The sequence below is a fragment of the Malaya genurostris genome, chromosome 3 (assembly GCF_030247185.1).
Source record: "Malaya genurostris strain Urasoe2022 chromosome 3, Malgen_1.1, whole genome shotgun sequence".
Classification (NCBI taxonomy): Eukaryota; Metazoa; Arthropoda; class Insecta; order Diptera; family Culicidae; genus Malaya; species Malaya genurostris.
This window is the reverse complement of record NC_080572.1, coordinates 11,075,723-11,095,654: the sequence shown is the minus strand read 5'-3', so window position 1 is coordinate 11,095,654 and position 19,932 is coordinate 11,075,723. Positions and strand designations below refer to the sequence as shown.

Genomic DNA, 19,932 nt, shown 5'->3' with positions numbered 1-19,932 from the left:
GATATTTGTCCAACGATAGCTCAAAACTGGTAATTGGTAGGAAAAGTGGATGGTTGGCTCGGTAAATTTATACTGAAAACGAATCACTTCCGTTTTATATAAGGTTCGGTTTTATTCTGGTTTGCGATCGTTACAGTGTTGCAAGATTTAATAATATGTCATACACTACAAATAAAGAATATCAAAAGCATAACTATTTATTACCATTCATTCACCCCCCGTTGATAATTCAGTTTCAACAGAAGGCATCAAAGCAATCTCTGTTATTGCTCGTTTGTATTCACCACTCGCTGTTTTGACTACCACTACTCGTACAATGTTGTCATCGCCCGGATGCAGAGCAACAATTCGTCCTCTCTTCCAATGCTGAGATGGAAGATTTTTCTCTACTAATAGGACCAAAGAGCCAACCTTGTAATTTTGATTAACTTTCTTGTTCCATTTTTGACGGCCTTGTAAATGGTGAAGGTATTCGCGTGACCACTTACTCCAAAAGTGTTGATTCATCAGCTGAAGGTGTTGGTATCTATTCAGGCGTCCCACTTTCTCGTCCTTGTAAGACGGCACCGGTAAAGCCACACCTGATCGGCCAATCAAAAAATGAGATGGTGTTAAAACTGAATAATCGCTGGGATCATCAGACATCGGGCACAACGGTCGCGAGTTTAGAATGGCTTCCGTTTGGGCAAGAAAAGTGCTCATTTCCTCGAAGGTAAGTCGTGTCTCACCAACAACTCTCTTCAAGTGATATTTCATTGATTTTACACCCGCTTCCCAGATCCCACCAAAGTGTGGACTTCTTGGGGGGATGAAATGCCAGCGAATGCCCTTAGAACTACAATATTCGCCTAATTTTATTTGATGCTGTTGGTCTTCGAACATTTGCCTCAGGGCTGCTAGCTCATGATGTGCTCCGACAAACGTAGTTGCATTGTCGCTATGTATATCACTTGGTAATCCACGGCGACTAGAAAAACGTTGTAGCGCTGCTATAAATTGGTCAGTCGACAAATTTGAGACCAATTCCAAATGAATGGCTTTTACCACCATACAAACGAATACAACAACGTATCCCTTGTAGAGTTTTGTACTACGACCTCCCAATTTCAGCATAAATGGACCAGCGTAGTCGATTCCCACCTTGGAAAAAGGTGGCGATGGGTTCACTCGAACTTCTGGAAGGTTCCCCATGTACTGTACACCAAGAACAGGACGCTGACGTGCGCACACTTGACACGATGACACTATCTTCTTTATGACTTGCTTAGCGTGAATTGGCCAGTAATGTTGCCGAACGATAGCCAAAAGTCCATTCTGTCCGACATGGAAATATTCATGGTGTAATTCGCGGGTGATTATTTCTGTGATGTGGTGTTTCTGTGGCAGTAAAATTTGATGCTTGCTGTCGTAAGGGATCGCCGAATGTTTCAAGCGGCCACCAACTCGAATCAGACCGTCTTCGCTAATGAACAATGCCAAATTGGGGAATGGAATCCGTTGATTGGAATTCGAATTTAACACCTTCCGAGCATCGCTAAACACTTCATGTTGAACAAGTAACAAAATTGACCTCTCTGCTTCTCTGATTTCATCGGATGTAATTTCACCGAACTTCTGCCGTTTAAACACCTTCAGTTCAATGTAGCGATGGACATACACCCATGCTCGAAGAATTCGTTTGTAACTGCTCAATCGATCAAGTACGATAGCCGGCTTCGACCGTATTTCTGTCAGCACCACGGCCGACCTTACCTCCGGAATATTAGATTCATCTAACGGTTCAAGTTCATACGAAACAGGATTCTCTTCACTTAATAGCGGTGCACCACACCACCACTGTTTATTATGCAAAAGTTCATTCGGTAGCAGACCTCGAGATATCACATCTGCCGGATTGTGTTCCGATCGTATATAACTCCACTGGTAGCCATGTGTCATTTCGACAATCGCAGCAACGCGATTCGCAACAAATTGATTGAAACTATGAGGGGACTTCCTCAACCAACATAACACTATTTGGGAATCGCACCACAATTGAACACCATCAAATCTAATTTTTATTGCAGAAATCACCTTCAGAACCAGCTCTGCCAACAACTTGGCGCCACATAGCTCAAGTCGTGGAATCGTCGTTGGTTTGAGTGGGGCAACACGCGATTTGCTAGCCACTAAACTAACGTTGATCGTACCTTCCTTAGTGATGCATCGTATATATACCACCGCTCCATATGCTCGTTTGGAGGCGTCTGAGAACCCATGGAGTTCCAATGTACTGGCTCGATCGTTAACCACACATCGAGGCTTTTGAATCTGATTAACGGCTGTAAGTTGCTGTCGAAATTGTTTCCATTTATCCAGTAGTTCAGCCGGTAGCTCTTGATCCCAATCAAGACCGAGACGCCAAATGTCCTGCATTACAAGTTTTGCATACACGATAATTGGACCCAAGAAACCGAGTGGATCGAAAAGCTGACCAATTTCCGATAACACTTTACGTTTAGTCGGCACCTTCTGCCAGTCGAATGGATTGGTCCGAAACATGAAATAGTCATCCTGGGGGTTCCAGATTAATCCCAAAGTTTTGATACTGTTGCTTATTCCAGATTCATCGAAGCTGACTTGTTTTTCTTGAAGCTCCGTTGGTATAGAGTTCAAAACATCGACACTGTTTGAGCAAAACTTATGCACTTCAAAGCCACCACGACGTAGCAGCTCAGTTAACTCAGAATAGATGCGAATAACTTCTTCAATTGACGAACCACCGGTCAAAAAATCATCAATGTAACTGTCCTCTACGATAATTCTCCCCGCGAGTGGCAAATCAGCACCTTCGTCTACTGCCAGTTGAAGCAATACTCTCGTCGCATGATGCGGCGAACTAGCAACACCGTATGTGACGGTTTGCAACTCATACGTTTTCAAATGGCCGTCACTATTCCACCAGAGGATTCGCTGATATTTGCAGTCATCCTTATACAACTTTACTTGCCGGTACATTTTTGAAATGTCGGCGGTTAGAACAACCTGATGAATGCAGAATCGGAGTATGATCGAAACGATGTCGTTTTGTACTGTGGGTCCCACTAAAAGTGTGTCGTTAAGCGATAAACCTGTGGTGGTTTTGGCCGATGCATCAAACACCACTCTTGTTTTTGTCGTCGAACTCGAAGCCTTATAAACAGCATGGTGTGGAATATAATAACCACCACCATCTGTACACCCAACAGTTTCGGTCATATGACCTAATGATAAATATTCACTCAAGAAATTGTAATACTCATTTTGCTTAACTGGATTCTTCGCTAGTTGGACCATTAGCTTGTCGAGACGTTTCCGAGCGGCATCATAAGAGTCACCAAGTTGACCCTCCATGCCATTAAATGGTAATCGGACAACATAGCGTCCGGAGACTTCGCGGTAGTGAGTAGTTTCGAAATGCTGTTCAACGATGGTTTCATCAGCAGTTAATGAATTTTCCGTATAAACGTTTTCCAACTCCCAGAATTTAGACATCGTTTGATTCAGTGATTCCTGACTGCGGTTCAGCTGATACATGTGCCGTTGAGAAACAGTAGTCTTGATTGGTACCAAGCCTGCTACAACCCATCCTAATTCCGTTTCAGCCAGCGTAATGCCGTCGTCTCCGAGTTTCAGACGGCCCCTTTTGACAAGATCAAAAAATACTTCATTCCCGATGATCATATCAACCTCGCCTGGGGAGTAAAACAATGGATCAGCAAATCGTATACCAGCTGGAATTGACCACGATCGAGAGTCAATTTTGAATATCGGTAGGTTTGAGGTAACACGAGGAACTACAAGAAAATCCATGATTTTTGATTCAAATGGATTGTTACAGGAATGGAAACTAGTCGCTAGCTGATGCTTGACTCGAGTCTCGATATTGTTCAAACCGCTGATAGGAAAATCCACGGATGTCATCCTTAGGTTTAGTTTCGCTGCCAACTTTTCGCTTATGATATTACTATCGGACCCAGAATCCAATAGAGCACGGCATTTCACGAGTGAATCACCTCGTCCATGCACCAATACTTGCGCCGTCGACAATATAACTTGGTGCCTAAAACCACTGCTGTTAGCACACAAACTTGTTGCACAATTTCGATTATCCGGAGCCGTCTGCTGCTTCTGAGACTGGTCGTTAGACTCCGTTTCATGAATTTCACCGTTTTCTTCCTTTCCTGAGTTTGCCGTATTGGAAGAGTCATTTCCATGAAGCAAGCTGTGGTGTTTACGACCACACCCTTGTATCTTACAACCTTGCTCCGACGGACACTTGTTGACCTGATGTTTGGATTTCAGACAATTAAAGCACAATTTTACCTTGAATACAAATGCTTTTCGCTCAGACAGAGGTAACGCTTTAAATTTCTCACATTTGTAAATAGAATGCTCCGATTTACAACATGGACAAATCTCCTTTGCTATTTGTACGAATGAGTTAGAAGGCAAGTGAGATTTTGGATTGACTGGTTGCCGCTTATTTGGACATATTGCTGCTTGATGTCCAAGTACTTGTTGGGATCGACTTGTTCGCTGTAGAATACGTCCTCGTTCACGCAAAAAATCGATGAATTCATGAAAATCTGGAAGCTCATCGTTACCCAACCTGGTCTCCCATTGCTCCTGTGTCTCCTTATCAAGCTTTTTATAGAGTACGTTCACAAGTATTAGCTCTGCCAAACCTACGACTGGAAATCCGTGACCCTTCAAGGCATCCGTATGTTTCACGCAAAGCTCAACCATCTTTGATAACGATCTACTACGATTATCCTTCGTGATTTTCTGGCATTCTAAGATAGCGTCAATGTGAGTATCCATAATTAAGCGTTTATCTTCATAGGCATCTTCCAGAATCTTCCACGCTGTTGCATAATCACTGTTGTTAACCACTTCCTGGTCTATTTTGTCCTTTGCTTCCCCCGTCAATGAGTTTCGCAAATGAAGAATCTTCATGGCGTCAGTTTCGTTTGTGTATCTCGCCATGATACTTTGAAACAAGCATTTGAAGCTGTACCAATTGTCCAGAGTACCGTTAAACGTCGGGAATGGAGCTTGCAAGTGAGGTGCAGGTGCTTGCACGTACACAGGGGCTACCGGAGCCAATGAAGAAACAGTCGATGGAATGTTTCGACATCCTTGCACTTTAGATTGCTGATCTAGTTGTTCGATTCTCGTCTGCAACGTAACGTATATATCGTTATGTATTAATTCGAAATTTGAGTACTCAATCCGAGTTGCTGCACGTCGTTCTTTCGCAAGCAAAGGAATTATTTCGGAGTACACTTTTTCGAATTCGTCCGCTGTCCGACGTAGTGTCTCTACATGAAGTTTAAGAAGATGAACGCTAATGGTTTCCTCCTGAAGTGTATCACGCATACGCAGTAACTTCTCTGTTAGCAACGCTTGCCGATCTAACAGAACCTCTAAACTTTGTGCCATTCTGCGCTCGGTGATTAATGCCTGTTGTGAAGCCTTCTGCTGGGCAACAGTCGGGATACGATCCACTACGTCGTCTTGTTTAATATGTGATCCAGTGAGCGCGTCAAGAATGTTTCGTCGCTGAATTTCACTCGACGGTAAACGTGGTGTTGCACTTTCACTCATTAATCTTTTTTGTTTTGTTTACAGAGTTCACTTTTTCAAAATGGCTGCCATTCAACCACTTTTGGCACTTATTCATCACATCATTTGCGCACGCAAAGATGGCGATCGATAGTTGTTCATGCCACGGGCACACACTTATCGAGCTGCGTCGATATTATATCTCGTCAAGATGGCGACTGTCCAGTCTTTCGTGCCACGGGCACATATTGGTGGCGGAGCACCACCAACGCGTATTTTGGCCTTGCGCCGATATTAGCAAACGTTGCTAATAAACACTTCACAAATCGCCGGAACCATTCAAAATTCCACCATGATCCGGTTCGAAGGACCAAAAAATGTCCAACGATAGCTCAAAACTGGTAATTGGTAGGAAAAGTGGATGGTTGGCTCGGTAAATTTATACTGAAAACGAATCACTTCCGTTTTATATAAGGTTCGGTTTTATTCTGGTTTGCGATCGTTACAGTGTTGCAAGATTTAATAATATGTCATACACTACAAATAAAGAATATCAAAAGCATAACTATTTATTACCATTCAATATTATAACTATTTCAGGTTTGTTTGTATCAGTTCATCACTTTTATTCAATATAAGATAGTTTTTTGAACTCATGGAAGAGATAGGAGTCTAACAGAAAATAAAATTTAATTTGGAACTCCAATGGACTTAATGAAATGATAAAGAAGTTTCATGTAAGGAAGGTCACGACAAGCAAGAATGTCGCGAACTGGGACATTGGATAGTCTATCTTGGGTACAAGAGGAATTTATTAGTTGAGATCTGACATCACGATACTCCACGCATGTTCAAACGACATGATCAATATCGCGATAACCTTTGCCACAAGCACAATGATTAGTCTCGGAAAGTCCAATTCGAAGGAGATGTGCACCTAACGTGTAGTGATTGGACATGAGTCTGGACATCACACGAATGAAATCCCTACTCACATCCAGTCCCCTGAACCATGCCTTTGTCGATATTTTAGGAATAATTGAGTGCATCCACCGACCCAGATCATCTTTATCCCAAGAAGCTTGCCAGCTGGCAAGTGTTCTTTGGTGAGACGCGCTATAGAATTCGTTGAAAGCAATCGGTCTCTCATAAATGTTACCCTCAATAGCACCACGTTTGGCTAAAATATTGGCTCTTTCATTACCTGGAATGGAGCAATGAGTCGGGACCCAAACTATTGTGATTTGATAATTATTGTTCAAAATGTCGTTCAGGTATTGTTTTATTTTGCCCAAGAAAAACGGTTCATTTTTACCAGAAGCGTTTGAGTGAATGGCTCCAATTGCACTCAGGCTATCTGTGAAGAGAAAATAATGGTTTGGAGATAATGTGACGATTACACTCAAACTATAATTAACTGCTTCTAACTCTGCTATATAAACAGATGCAGGTTTTTGAAGCCGAAACATTATTGTTCCATGTACCAAACCCAGTAGCAGGGTGGCAAGTGACCGGGAAAAAGTCGGGAATTTGATTTCACCGGGAAAAATCGGGAAAAAGTCGGGAATTTTAGTGAAAAACCGGGAAAAATATTACTAACTCACCTATGCGTAACAGTTGTTAGAATAATGATTTTTTTCAACTATTGAAAAGTAGGAGACAATACCCAATTTTGCGTTTGACCGGAATGTTCAGTACAAGTGTTGAAAAAACTTATTGTCCATTGGAAATATGCCAACACCCCATGTCTCGTCCAACGATTTTTAGAGGATGGCAGGCAGTTTTAAATCAAACCGGAAGCATCAGTTTTTTTAGTTGTTATCAATAACAGCATAATGAAAGCTCATTTTGAAAAATAAGGCTAATTTGGATTTGGATTTGTTAAATTTTTAAATAAGTATTCAACACATCTGCACAATTTATGGTAAAATCTCAAGGTAACATAGGGAAAATTATTTAACAACAGAGCCTTCATGTTTTGAAGTTTGCTAATGATTGCCCTTGTATCATCATAATTCGTCTCAGTAATGTCATCTTGAGACAATACTTGTGTTATGCTTATATTTCTGTTAGATATCAATAGGACTCGCAAAATTAGAAGAGTTGTCGACTTTGATCTTATTCATCGCTTACAGAAAGTATTTGAGTTCCTTTTTTGAGAGTTGAAACTGGTTTCTGAAGATCAGTATAGAATCTTAGAAAGATTTAGAAAATGGATTGATTTGTTCGGTGAATCTATATTTAATTTTCTTTTAAAGGTCCTCAACTATTCCATAGTAGGATCACACGAACGTTGATATTGATTTAGATGAAGGTGAATTGAATTTAGTTTTAGCTTTTGGAACTTCAATAAAGTAATGATTCAAATTGCACGGCTACATCTATATTTCCCAAAACAATTTTAGGTTTTACATTCGATAGTGTTCTAGTCGATTAGTTCTAAGCTGGTAGAATATACAACTAATTGAACTAATCATTGCTTAATTTGAAACCCTGAATGTTATTGATTGATCTGCTAGAATCAGATCAATTGTAGAAAGATTTCTCATAGAAGATAAATTAGATATGATATTGGAAATAAAACTGGTTTAAAACCAGCGGAGAGTTCATCATGAATAACTTTCTGATTCCTCTACGAGCATTTAGAATCCTATTAGAAAAACCCTGTTTTAATCCACCTATTGGTGTAATGATGCCTTTCTCATGTATATAATATTGTGGTATTCTATTCAAAATTTTTCTCTTCGATTTTTGAAAGAAACCAAGAGATTGTTTATGCATAACATACAGAATAAAACAGTGCTTTGATTGAGTAAGTCATCCTTAAGTAAACGAAATGGATTTACTATTATATGCACTTCCGGCACCGGAATCCGAGAACCGGTATAATCAAAGTCGGTTCGTACGGCCACCAACTAAAATGACGTACAAACTCTACTAGTACGCACTCTAAATTACGATTTAAATGTTTGTTGCATCCGAAAATATTTTAAGTGACGGTGTACAATATTGAACACACTTTACCCTATAATTCCGGAACCGAAAGTCGGATCCGGATGAAATTCAGGAATTCCGTATGGGACCACTAGACCTTTCATTTGAATCTAAGTTTATGTAAATCGGTCGAACCATCGCTGAGAAAAGTGAGTGAGATTCATTTTGGTATGTATGACCACTATTTCCGGTACTTCCGGAACCGGATACCGGGGACCAGGATAGCCGGAATCGGTTTGTTTAGTTGCCTACTGATAATAACTATCGATTTGTGTAGTTATGAGACCAGTTTAGAAATTTTTTTACGTTTTTTGTTTCGCCGGTTTAAGTGACGGTGTACAATATGTAACACACTTTACCCTATAACTCCGGAACCGGAAGTCGGATCCGGATGAAATTCAGGAATTCCGTATGGGACCACAAGACCTTTCATTTGAATCTAAGTTTGTCAAAATCGGTTCAGCCATCTCCGAGAAAACCTAGTGAGATTTTGACACATACACACATACATACATACACACATACATACACACATACATACATACACACACACACATTGCTCAGCTCGATGAACTGAGTCGAATGGTATATGAAACTTGTCCAATTTTCATTAGTCGGTTTTTCAAGTGATTGCATAACCTTTCTGTATGAGAAAGGCAAAAACAGATCGATATATTGTGTATTTTAACAGTTATCATTTGATTTATTTGCCCATCAACGTATTGAAATCGTAAACATTGTTTATTGACTGACAGATACATTAGAAATAATTGGTGTTTTAAAAGAGCAAGTCGTGGCAGCCGAACGGTTTTCCGAATTCTTAGGTACATCTAATGATTTTAAATTCAATTCTATTACATAAAAATGTCAAATTTTTGGTCTGACAGGACTTTGTAAAATAATTGGTTTCATGGTTTTCATCACAATCACAGCATGATAATTCATCTGAGAGTATCGTTCATTGAACAGATGTGCCTATAAGCGACATAATTTAAACAGTATATGTCCATATAACAATTTATTGTACCATGGCCGAAGCCCTGGCAATGACGATATTCTGTTAGATTCGCTGTGCCATCATCAATGGCCCTTATTCTGCGAGTCGAGTGAGGTGAGATAAGTCGAGTCACGCGATTCTGACAGTCGAATGAAGTGACAAAAGTCATCAGGATGAACTCTCACCGTATTCCTGCAGTCCAATCTGAGTGACAAAAGTCACCGGGGGTGAGTTTTAGAGTCGATACCTGTGAGTTAAGTGACAGCAGAAATATAAAACGAAAAATCGAGATTTTCAAAATTTCTGCTATGAAAAGGTGAATGATGTACGGAAAAGGATTTAATTGATTTTTTTGTCGTGAATACGACTTACTTTACTATGGGGTGCCTTTTCAAAATTTACCCTCTGAGAGAGTGATAAGTTTTTGATCGTGAATATCTCTTGTTGTATCTAACGAATCAACATAAGTTTTGCTACATGCCATCGGAAATATGATTACAATTTTATGATAAAATATTCAGTTGTGCGACATAATCTCAAATAATTCAAAATTAAACTTTTCTGAAATGTTTGGTATAAACGAGTATCAAAGAGGATAATTCATAAGGCGCGTTTGCCTTTCTCGTATTTTTAAAGTTCATAGCTCAGTGATCTGTAGAAGGATTTATATAATCTAACTACCAATAGAATCGAAATTTTTCAACTTAAGCGTGTAAAGAAAAAGCATTGAAGTATTTCAATAGTACACTATTGAAAAACCTGTCTCATTTGACCCATGTCAACACCAGCCAATCAGAACGCGTTCTGAGGAAGAGAACAAAATATCTGCCGCTGTACAACAAATCGTTCGAGAAAAATGTTCCGAACAGTGTTTAATATCGTAGTGAGTTCCACAATTTGGTCCTTCTGAAAGGCAGGAATGAATCCCGTACAGCATCCGGACAGTTTCTTTCAATGAAATGCAAATCCGAAATGAAATGTCGAAATTAAAATTCTATATGCTGCTATTTTTATAGCCGTTAGAACCGTCCATTAGTGAAAAAGCTACAAACGAAATCAAACACAAGTCTCTCAACAAAAATTGGATCAGTTTGGATTCTATCGCCACTGCGAGCAGATGTATTTTGTGTCGTTTGCAAAGCTAGTTTCGCCTCCGACAAGAGCGATTACGTCACAGCTGCCAGTCATTTGCATTGGTGAAAAAGCAACGGTGGAGAGCATTACACAAAATCAGCCGTTCTAACGGCTCTACAAGATTTCTAAAGAACTATTAGTATTTCTTGCTCGCAAATCGAAGGGAAATATCCTCAGTTTAGTGAAAATCTAGAACTGTTTGGTTTGATTTTTGCACTTTTCGCTGTATGAAATTCACAGTAATCTAGATCAAGTGAAGCCTTCTTTGTTTTTGCGAAAAATGTGGAAAAGGGGAATGCTTGCAAAATTCATACAATTGATCAACTAATTGATATTCGGAAGTGTTAAGGAACATGTCAGTTGTTTTCGTATTCACGACATCCAGTCATGTCTCTGACATTACCCACCCGCCTTTTTTAGGCAGAAAACCGAAATTGGTAATCTTTTTAGCTATTCTCAAAATATGCGCTCGATCGGAATCGCTTGCCTAAATCGGCTAAATCAAGTCAAATAACATATTTGACTGGATATTCTGAGAGGAGGAGTATTAACTATTCCCATTTTGTTATAAATAAAAAAACGGCTATCAATTCAATTTTGTTTTGTTTGCAATGTCCCAACAAAATAGAATGTATTATGAATTGCCATTATATTTCATTGATAAGCTTTGTAGTTATACCTGACTATCCTTGTTCGCCTATTTGTGATAGTCAAGTTTGGTATATTTTTGCCTTTCTCATACAGTTTGGCTATGTAATCACTTTGCAAACCGACTCAGAAATCTTGAAGTTTCAAAGTCGATATCAGTAGGTCTAGTACGAAAAGATATTTTGAAGAAAAAGATTTATGCTATAACGTATGAGGATTTGATTCGAAAAAAGATTTTGGGTTCTATATCGGAAATATAAAAATTGATTACCTTTTTATATTCAAAAATAGAATAAAATTAAAAAAAATTGTTTGAACCTATCAACTAAAATGTGTGTTAAATTCACACTTCTATTTTATATCACATGCACATGCTTGAGAAGGAAAACTGTGAACAAAATTGCTTTATATGGCATAATAACGTACGGAATAACTTATTAACTGGTGAAAATGGTGCGGTTACAGGTTTATAATTTTTGCGTTTCTCACATATTGAATAGCTATACAATCAATGTGAAAATGGGCCTTTCAACCAAATTCCATATACCATTCGATTCAGCTCGAAGATCTGAGCAAATGTCTGTGTGTGACAAATATTGTCACTCAATTTTCTCAAAGTCACAATAGTGAGATTTGGACACACACACATCAAAACGACGCATTTTTACATTGTCTTCCAGAACGGAACATAGATCCGGATGCGATACAATAGCAGGCTATATTAAACCATGAGACTTTTCATTATATCCAACTTTTGTGGAAATCAATTCAAAAGTATTCATGCAAATTGAGTCCTAATGTGATTTTATTAAACATTTGACCTTGTGAATCAAAAACCATTTTGATCTAGATTCAATTTAACAGTACACTATGTTACTATACGATCTTATAATTTTATTCATAAATAATTTTGGAATACTTTTCTATGATTATTAATATCATGACCATTAGTATTATTTCGTCTAACCGAATGATGTTCGGCTGTGCCCTATATCATTCATAAGTTCGTTCACCTTTCCGAATTTAAGAGTAGATTTTTTTGTTTGTGTAAAAAATACATGAAGCAATCTTTTTTCTGTAAACCGCTTTCAGACAGTTGGGCTGAAGTTTTTATGTCAACTTAAATAATACCTGCATTTAACTTATCGAATTTGATACTTTTGACGGTTACAACTCCCGCTTGATCTGTCAGAACCAATATTCAACTGCAAGCAAAATCATATCGTACACACCTCCTGGCCATCGTCGGAAGCGTACTTCTCAAACATACGACAATCAACTTGATACGCTAATTAGTGCGGTTGTGTTTTGCAACAATTTGCTCTTTTAATTTTTCACAGCGTCACCGGCTATCAGTTTATCGAAACACGTAGTAAAATCGAGTGTACCGGCAATCGTAACCAAATTCATGAAGGAAACTAATCAAATATATTTTGGCAGGAACTATCAGCGGCTTCCACGGCCCATTAGGCAAATTTCACCTGTGTTCCAAATCATTTTCGATGCTGGAATATTTATCGCGAGCATGCACTAGCGTATTTGTTATATTAGTGCACTCAGATTATTTCTTATATTAGAATAACGCATGCAAATAACAAACCCTGCAAAAATATAAAGACACTTTGCGTTCAGTACCTCACATCTTATTAGCAGTCGCAATGAAAGCTCCCAAAAACGATCGTTCATTGGAAGAACTCCCGCCAGAATTTCAAGACTCATTGTATGTGTCGAGTGCATGCAGCCTAAAGCAATTCGCAAACAACGATATTGAATTCGCTCAAGTTTGATAATATGAGAGTTTGCAGGGAACGAAAGCAAACGCATCCATATTCCCTCACTGAAAGTATCGTTGTCTGATACAATTTTATTAGATCTTCCGGATGAGCACTCCACCAAGATCCTGTTATTGTTCGAAGAAAATTTACTCTTTGTTGCCATTTCGTTATCAGATACCTAATGTGTCCTCCCCACGTGCATTTGGAATCGAACCACACCCCGAGGTATTTAAAAGTTGAAACCTGCGCGATCATTCTTTCCATCATATGGAGTTGAAACTGCGCGGGATCATGCTTTCTTGAAAAAACGACCAGCTCTGTTTTTTCCGCATAGAATTCGATATCCAGATGAACTGCCCGAACGGACAAGTTAACTAAGGTATCTTGCAATGGTTTTTGCAGATCAATAGCTTTGGGTCCAGTAACTTAAACCACGCCATCATCTGCCAGTTGTCTTAGTGTACATGGGGTTACTAGACAGCTGTCAATGTTATAATATTTACTTGCTTCTGGTCTGCCGCCATTTAATTTCGGGTGAAAATTCCCAACACAATCAAGAATAGTCTAGATGAACAACGTTGAGAAAAAAAAATGGTTACCTTCCAACATCGCTAAAAAAGTTAAATATATTAACAACGTAATCCAATAATTGGTGTTGACAAATGAGGGGGAACCAACTAGTAAAAAAACTTTTACATAACACAAGGGGTGTACCGATAGTAAATAGTTCGCGCTGTACAATATAAGTGGAACTAGTGCATCACGAAAATGTATTTTTTTTAAAGAATTTACTCATACTGTCATGTCTGTTAGTCTGTGACTAAAGAACTGTCTCACAAACAGTATAGACAAGCAGTTTAATGAGTCATGTAAAAGAAGCAGTAGCAGTTACCCTCTTCCTTCAGTAGTGCAGTAGTGTTGCGTGTGAGCGATGGAGACTTTCGATTCTTAATAGTTGTTCCAATCTAAAAACCAGACACCCGATCACTTATGATCTGATGCTCTTCCCAATTAGAATTAGTACTCCGGCGGGAAACTGAATTCACCAAATGCACGGAGTAGTTGGAAAAAATTGTTCCTATCTCGGAACAAGCGTTTTGGATTTCAGAGTCAATCGTCTGTCCGATCAGTTTTTGCCGGTGCTCCCCTACATATGATCGACATGTTCGTTTGGTGATCTACACGATCGATCGTAATCTTAGTAGCCGTCGATAGAGCGAAGCTTTAGTATGCGACTTGTTTTTATTCCCTCCCACCGAGAAACACAACTCGTATTCTGTTGGTAGGGGAGTGGACAAAAATTGTTAGAATATTGTAGATTGTAAAATATTTTAAGAAATATATAATGGTATTTTATTCAAATATCAACTGTCGTTGGTTAAGTTGGGAATTTCATATATGGTTAGCATGTTTGGTTAGTGATTTTTGTAAAGTTAAAATGTTGGTTGAAATGTAGTGCACTCGAAATTGATTTGTCTATCGAACATTATTCGACTTCTCAGGGGTTAGGTAGTAGAATCTGATTACAATCCGATTCGATTGTTATCAATGCGTTTCTCTTAAAGAAAATTTGATTACTCAGAAATTGGACTGAGAATCAATGAAAAATTAAGTACCTTTGTAAATTTTGAACAAGAATACCCTGCGGGAAATTAAATTCACAATCGCATGAGTATTGCAAAAATCAATGTATTCTGAAAGGAATACATGAGTAGCTAATAACTCTTGATCTGGTCCAATTTGATTTCTAGTTCGGGTTAAATTACAGTCGCCATGTTCGATTCACGATTAGCTCCGATCGTTCGAAAGAGAGAGCGTTGAGCGTTCTCGCGAACTGTACCATTTTAGAACATCTAAAATTATAACAATCGTAATTCGCACTGATTTGAATCGATAAAATAGCATCTAACAGCGTGTAGTTAATCCACTAGTTGGTTTGACTAAATCACAAATTTGATACCATCGTCATCACTCTAGTAATGGCTATAACCCAGTGATGCAATCAAAACTAAAAAAATAATTTTTGCAACTACTCTTCTCATGCAAGAGTAGATGTAATATATTCAAGATGATTAGATCGATTGACTTTTATTTATAAAAAGAACCTTTGAAAACTAAATGTATACTGTACTACGAGTTCATACCGCATTCAAGATTCATGAAAGATGTATCAGTTGAGCGTTTAGATAAAAAGCAAAACCTTTGTATTACATTACGTTAACTGGCTGTGTTCCGTTCATAGTTGACGGGACATAGCTCGCTGTTCTCTGTGTTTTTTGAGGTAGCACTCTTCTGGTAGCTCGTCAGTGCCTGACAAAGTGACTCACGACTTTTCCTTAAAAATCCCCGTACCGGTGTCAGACTGGATGGGGTCCGGCCGCTGGGGATTGTGTCAAGAAAGTTCCGATTTTAGGGAGCTCTGCTTTGTGCCATGGTATCTTCCAAATTTTATGCAGGCGAGCCAGTTTCGGAGAATTTAGCTCGGTGAAGCTTTTGAACAACAGCATAGCCACTAGCCATAGCAGTCATCTCCAGGCATCTCAGAGATCTCCGGGGGTTAATTTAAACCGATTACCTGTGGAAAGGAAGCGAATCAGATTCATGCTAGCAACTATGTTAATGATACTTGGCAGAAGGTTGAGGTGACTCTGATGAGTGAGGATACCTTATACTAATGGACAGAATTAGCCTAGGTCAAAGTGGCTTGAGAAGTCGTGGTTCCAGTCGGAGACTATGCCTTGCCTATGACCTGGTTTTGTGAAGCGATTATTTCCTGGTTTGTGGAGCGATTATTTACCTTAAATTACATGAAAACATTTGTACATGTTCTATTGATGTTCTCTTAAACTATTCCAGGTTGGTTTGCATCAGTACTACACATTTATTCAAAGTTAGATAGATAACAGTTATGGATTGAATTCAAGGAAGAGGAGGGCTGACATAAAATTGAAAGGCCCAATGATTTAACAGATATTCCAATTGTCTTTATGAAATGATAAAGAAGTTTCATGTACGGAAGGTCACGACATACAAGAATGTTAGTTGAGATCTGACTTCACGATACTCTATGCATGTCTAAACGACATGATCAATGTTGCGATAAGCTTCGCTACAAGCACAATGATTAGCCTCGGAAAGTCCAATTCGAAGGAGATGTGCATCTAACGTGTAGTGATTGGACATGAGTCTGGAGATCACACGAATGAAATCCTCACTCACATTCAGCCCTTGAATCATGCCTTTGTCGATGTTTTAGGAATAATTGAGTGAAACCATCGACCTAGATTTTACTCATCCCAAGCAGCTTGCCTGTTTTTTCTAATAAAAATTTTCATTCAGGCCTTTTCGCGTACAAACTTTACGTGGCCGATTGGCTTACATTTTGTTTTTTTGCTATTGGATCTCGTTGTTACCCTTTTCCTAGGGGAAGATGAGCTTCCATTTCCATCTAACGAGGATCGAGAGTCACTTTGTCCGTGGCTTATCTCATCATCCATTGCTTCATCGTCGATGTTGTGTGTGATTTCCGTTTTCTTTCGTTTCCCTTGTTGATCGTAGTCTTGGGCTCGTTGAGAGTTGCTGTAGATGCGTTTTGCTGTACATTGGTTGCAGTTGCTGGTTGGTTGGAAGGTAAGTTGTTAACTGCAGCTGGTGTACTTTGTTCTATAGGGGATACTGATGGTTTCATTTCGTTTCGCTTCATTGTTGTTGGTGGCTGTCACAGGTGTACAGGGGTTGCTTGGGGTTAGTGTGAAGGAAGCACCGTTGTCCTTTGGTGTAGTTGTCTCCTTGTCCAGTTTATCACATGGCTTACAGTAGTGAACAGCTTTTTGGCAATATTGTCATGTGGCCTTCTGATTGTCATAGGTAACAAGTGATTTGAACGGGATTCTTGTATCCTGACCGAAAGGTACATAAAAAGGTATAGGCCTCTTCAAACGCTTCCGTAACAAACGTACGCCATTTAGAATACCGTGGAAAAAGTTCTTCCACTTTTCTTTTTCGATAGAGAGAATCTCTCCGTATTAGGACATAGTTTTGCGAATATAAGGATCGATGACGCTTGAGGGAAGATCATGCACACACACTTGATACTTTTGTATGGAAAACTCGAACTCGTTCGTTTCGCATTCGTTCGAAACAATCCGATTCGAACGAAATACAGAATCGGGGTGATTGTCCTTTGCGAATTGAATTGCATTCAACTCTTTATAAAACTGGATGTAAACAACATTATTTGTCTTATTGCATTGAAGTAAATGTACACGTTTAATGTCAAGATGCATTTCCTTAAGCAAACCTTCAAGCTCTCGTATCGAAGGTCGAATTTTGCACTGCCTAAAGTCAACAATAATTGTATTCTTCCGTATCGGCGGTAGCTTTTGTTCGTTTGGTTCACTCATTTCAAGATCGTTCTATTGTTCACTACATAATACTGTAATTGGTTTCTTCCGTCCCGAACGTAAGCGGTTTTGTTTTATCGACTGACTTGGATGAGATGTGCAAGCGAACTGAAGCTTGTCAGTTGGCAAGTGTCCTTTGGTGAGACGCGCTATAGTATTCGTTAAAAGCAATCGGACGCTTATAAATATCACCCTCAAGAGCATCACACTTGGTTAAATTGTCAGGGGGGGACTTTGTTTTGTTTCAGATATCCAACAAATCTGGTTTATGCACGGGCCAGCAGTTTAGAATATTAGGCACTGGTCTAACAAGCCAGATGTCGCATCTTCGAGTCTCGACTTGTAATGGAATTCGTAGTGCCTGTAGGATCGTTGCACTTACGAGTCGGCTGCGAAGTCTGTAGAAACAGAAGGTATAGGCAGGATGGCAAGTGACCGGGAAAAAGTCGAGCATTTTGTTTCACCGGGAAAAAGTCGGGAATTTTAGTGAAAAACCGAGAAAAATATTACTAACTCACCTATGCGTAACAGTTGTTAGCGTAATGATTTTTACCTTTTTTTATATATATATAAAATAGGTATACAATTCGCTCAAACTTTCGAAAAATTTTCCGAGGCCCGGAGGGCCGAATGTCATATACCAATCGATTCAGCTCGACGAACTGAGCAAATGTCTGTGTGTGTGTCTGTATGTGTTGTCAACTAAGAGGTCGAGATCTCAGAGATGGCTGGACCGATTTTGATCAAACTAGTCGCAAATGAAAGGTCTCCCCGTCATCCAAAACGCTATTGAATGGTTTTGAGATAGGATGTTTACTTTTTGAGTTATACGGAGTTTTATGTCAAAATTTTCAGTTTTTTGACAGTATCTGTCACAATTGACCTTGAAAACAGAATATGTTTTCAGACTTAGATTCCGCACGGTAATAGCTATCCAACAAGCCATAGTTTGTTAAAATCCGTCCATTTTTAACGGAGATATCAATATTTTTGTGTAAACGACTTTTCCCCTTATTCCAGCAGTAAAAGTTTTGAGCACTCTATGACAAAGAAATGCTTGGGATCAACGGAAAACACGATTTTTATACTGTGACATACAATTGTTTCTAAGTGCCCAAAAGACTGTGTACAGCATCCTTTTTCATGACAATTTGCCTTGGACCGATTTTAGCACGGTTCGTTTTTGGCAACATAATCGTTCGAATATGGCATTTATAAACCAGATGATATCAGCATTTTCGAGTTGAAAGTAATTCCATAATTATATTGATTTAAACTACTTACAGCAATAAAAGCTGGAAGAACATAACTTCCATATACCATACGACTCAGTTCGTCGAGATCAGCAAATAATTTCACTCAATTTTTTCGGAGATGACTAAACCGTTTTCTACAAACTAAGATTCATATGAAAACTAGTATACTTCCAAATTTGGATCCGACTTCTGATTTCGGAACCACAGGATGACATGTGAAACGAAATTAAAATAATGCAATTCATTTTTCTCGTAGATGGCTGAACCGATCTAAGATTCAAATGAAATCTAAGAATCATCTATGATTCAAATGAGAGGTCTTAAAATCCTATAAAAATTAGTCAGATCCGATTTCTGGTTTAGGAGATACAGGGTGATTAGTATAAAAATGTCCATTTCACATAAATTAATCAGGTTTATCGGGTTTGCAAATTTCGATAGTCGATTACCAAATAAATTTATTTCAGTTTAAGCGGTATTCTTTTTTGGATTCGGAATGTACTCCCAAACTTTAATTCGCACTACAATTTCTCAAAGATGTCTACACACTCCTCAGGTGAATTTATCTGATTTCGGCTACATCGATCTTAGAACTCCGGATCCAGTTTCGAATCGTTTCTCAAAGTTTAATCATTTTTTCAAAAAGGCCAAATCGAACTTCAAAAACAAAAATTCAAATTAAAGGACTTAAGGTCCCATACAAAATTGATGATTTTATCCGATTCTGGAATTACAGATGATGAATTTTTAAAATTCATACCGATATAGAAGATGTAAATTGTTTGGCGTATTAATTTATGGCCATTCGAATCATTTTGGGTTATGCTAGTTCCTGAATACCAGCTCTGGAAGTACCATAAATAATGACGAAAAACTCTAAAGTGGAACTTACTTCGACATCTCATGGAATGTTCAATCGAATGTCACACGTTAAGATTGAAATTCGATACGATTTGCAGATTCGAAATTACAGGGTAATGAGTGATTAAAATCTCAATTTGCCGTTTGAAACGACGATAATTAAAATAATGTCATGAGAACTAAAACACCTAAGAATATCCATGCAAAAAAACACATGCGGATTGATAAAAAAAAGCTATCATCTCACTGCTAGGTGGATTAATCACGTTTTTTTCTCA

At 38.7% G+C, this 19,932-nt stretch overlaps 1 protein-coding gene across 1 annotated transcript; it reads right to left on the bottom strand.

Annotated features, from left to right (window-relative positions):
• Window positions 1-207: 207 nt before the first annotated feature.
• On the bottom strand, window positions 208-5,628 carry LOC131438898 (uncharacterized). Its single transcript, XM_058609288.1, has one exon. It carries the CDS (start codon window positions 5,626-5,628, stop codon window positions 208-210), a length of 5,421 nt encoding a protein of 1,806 aa, XP_058465271.1.
• Window positions 5,629-19,932: the final 14,304 nt, after the last annotated feature.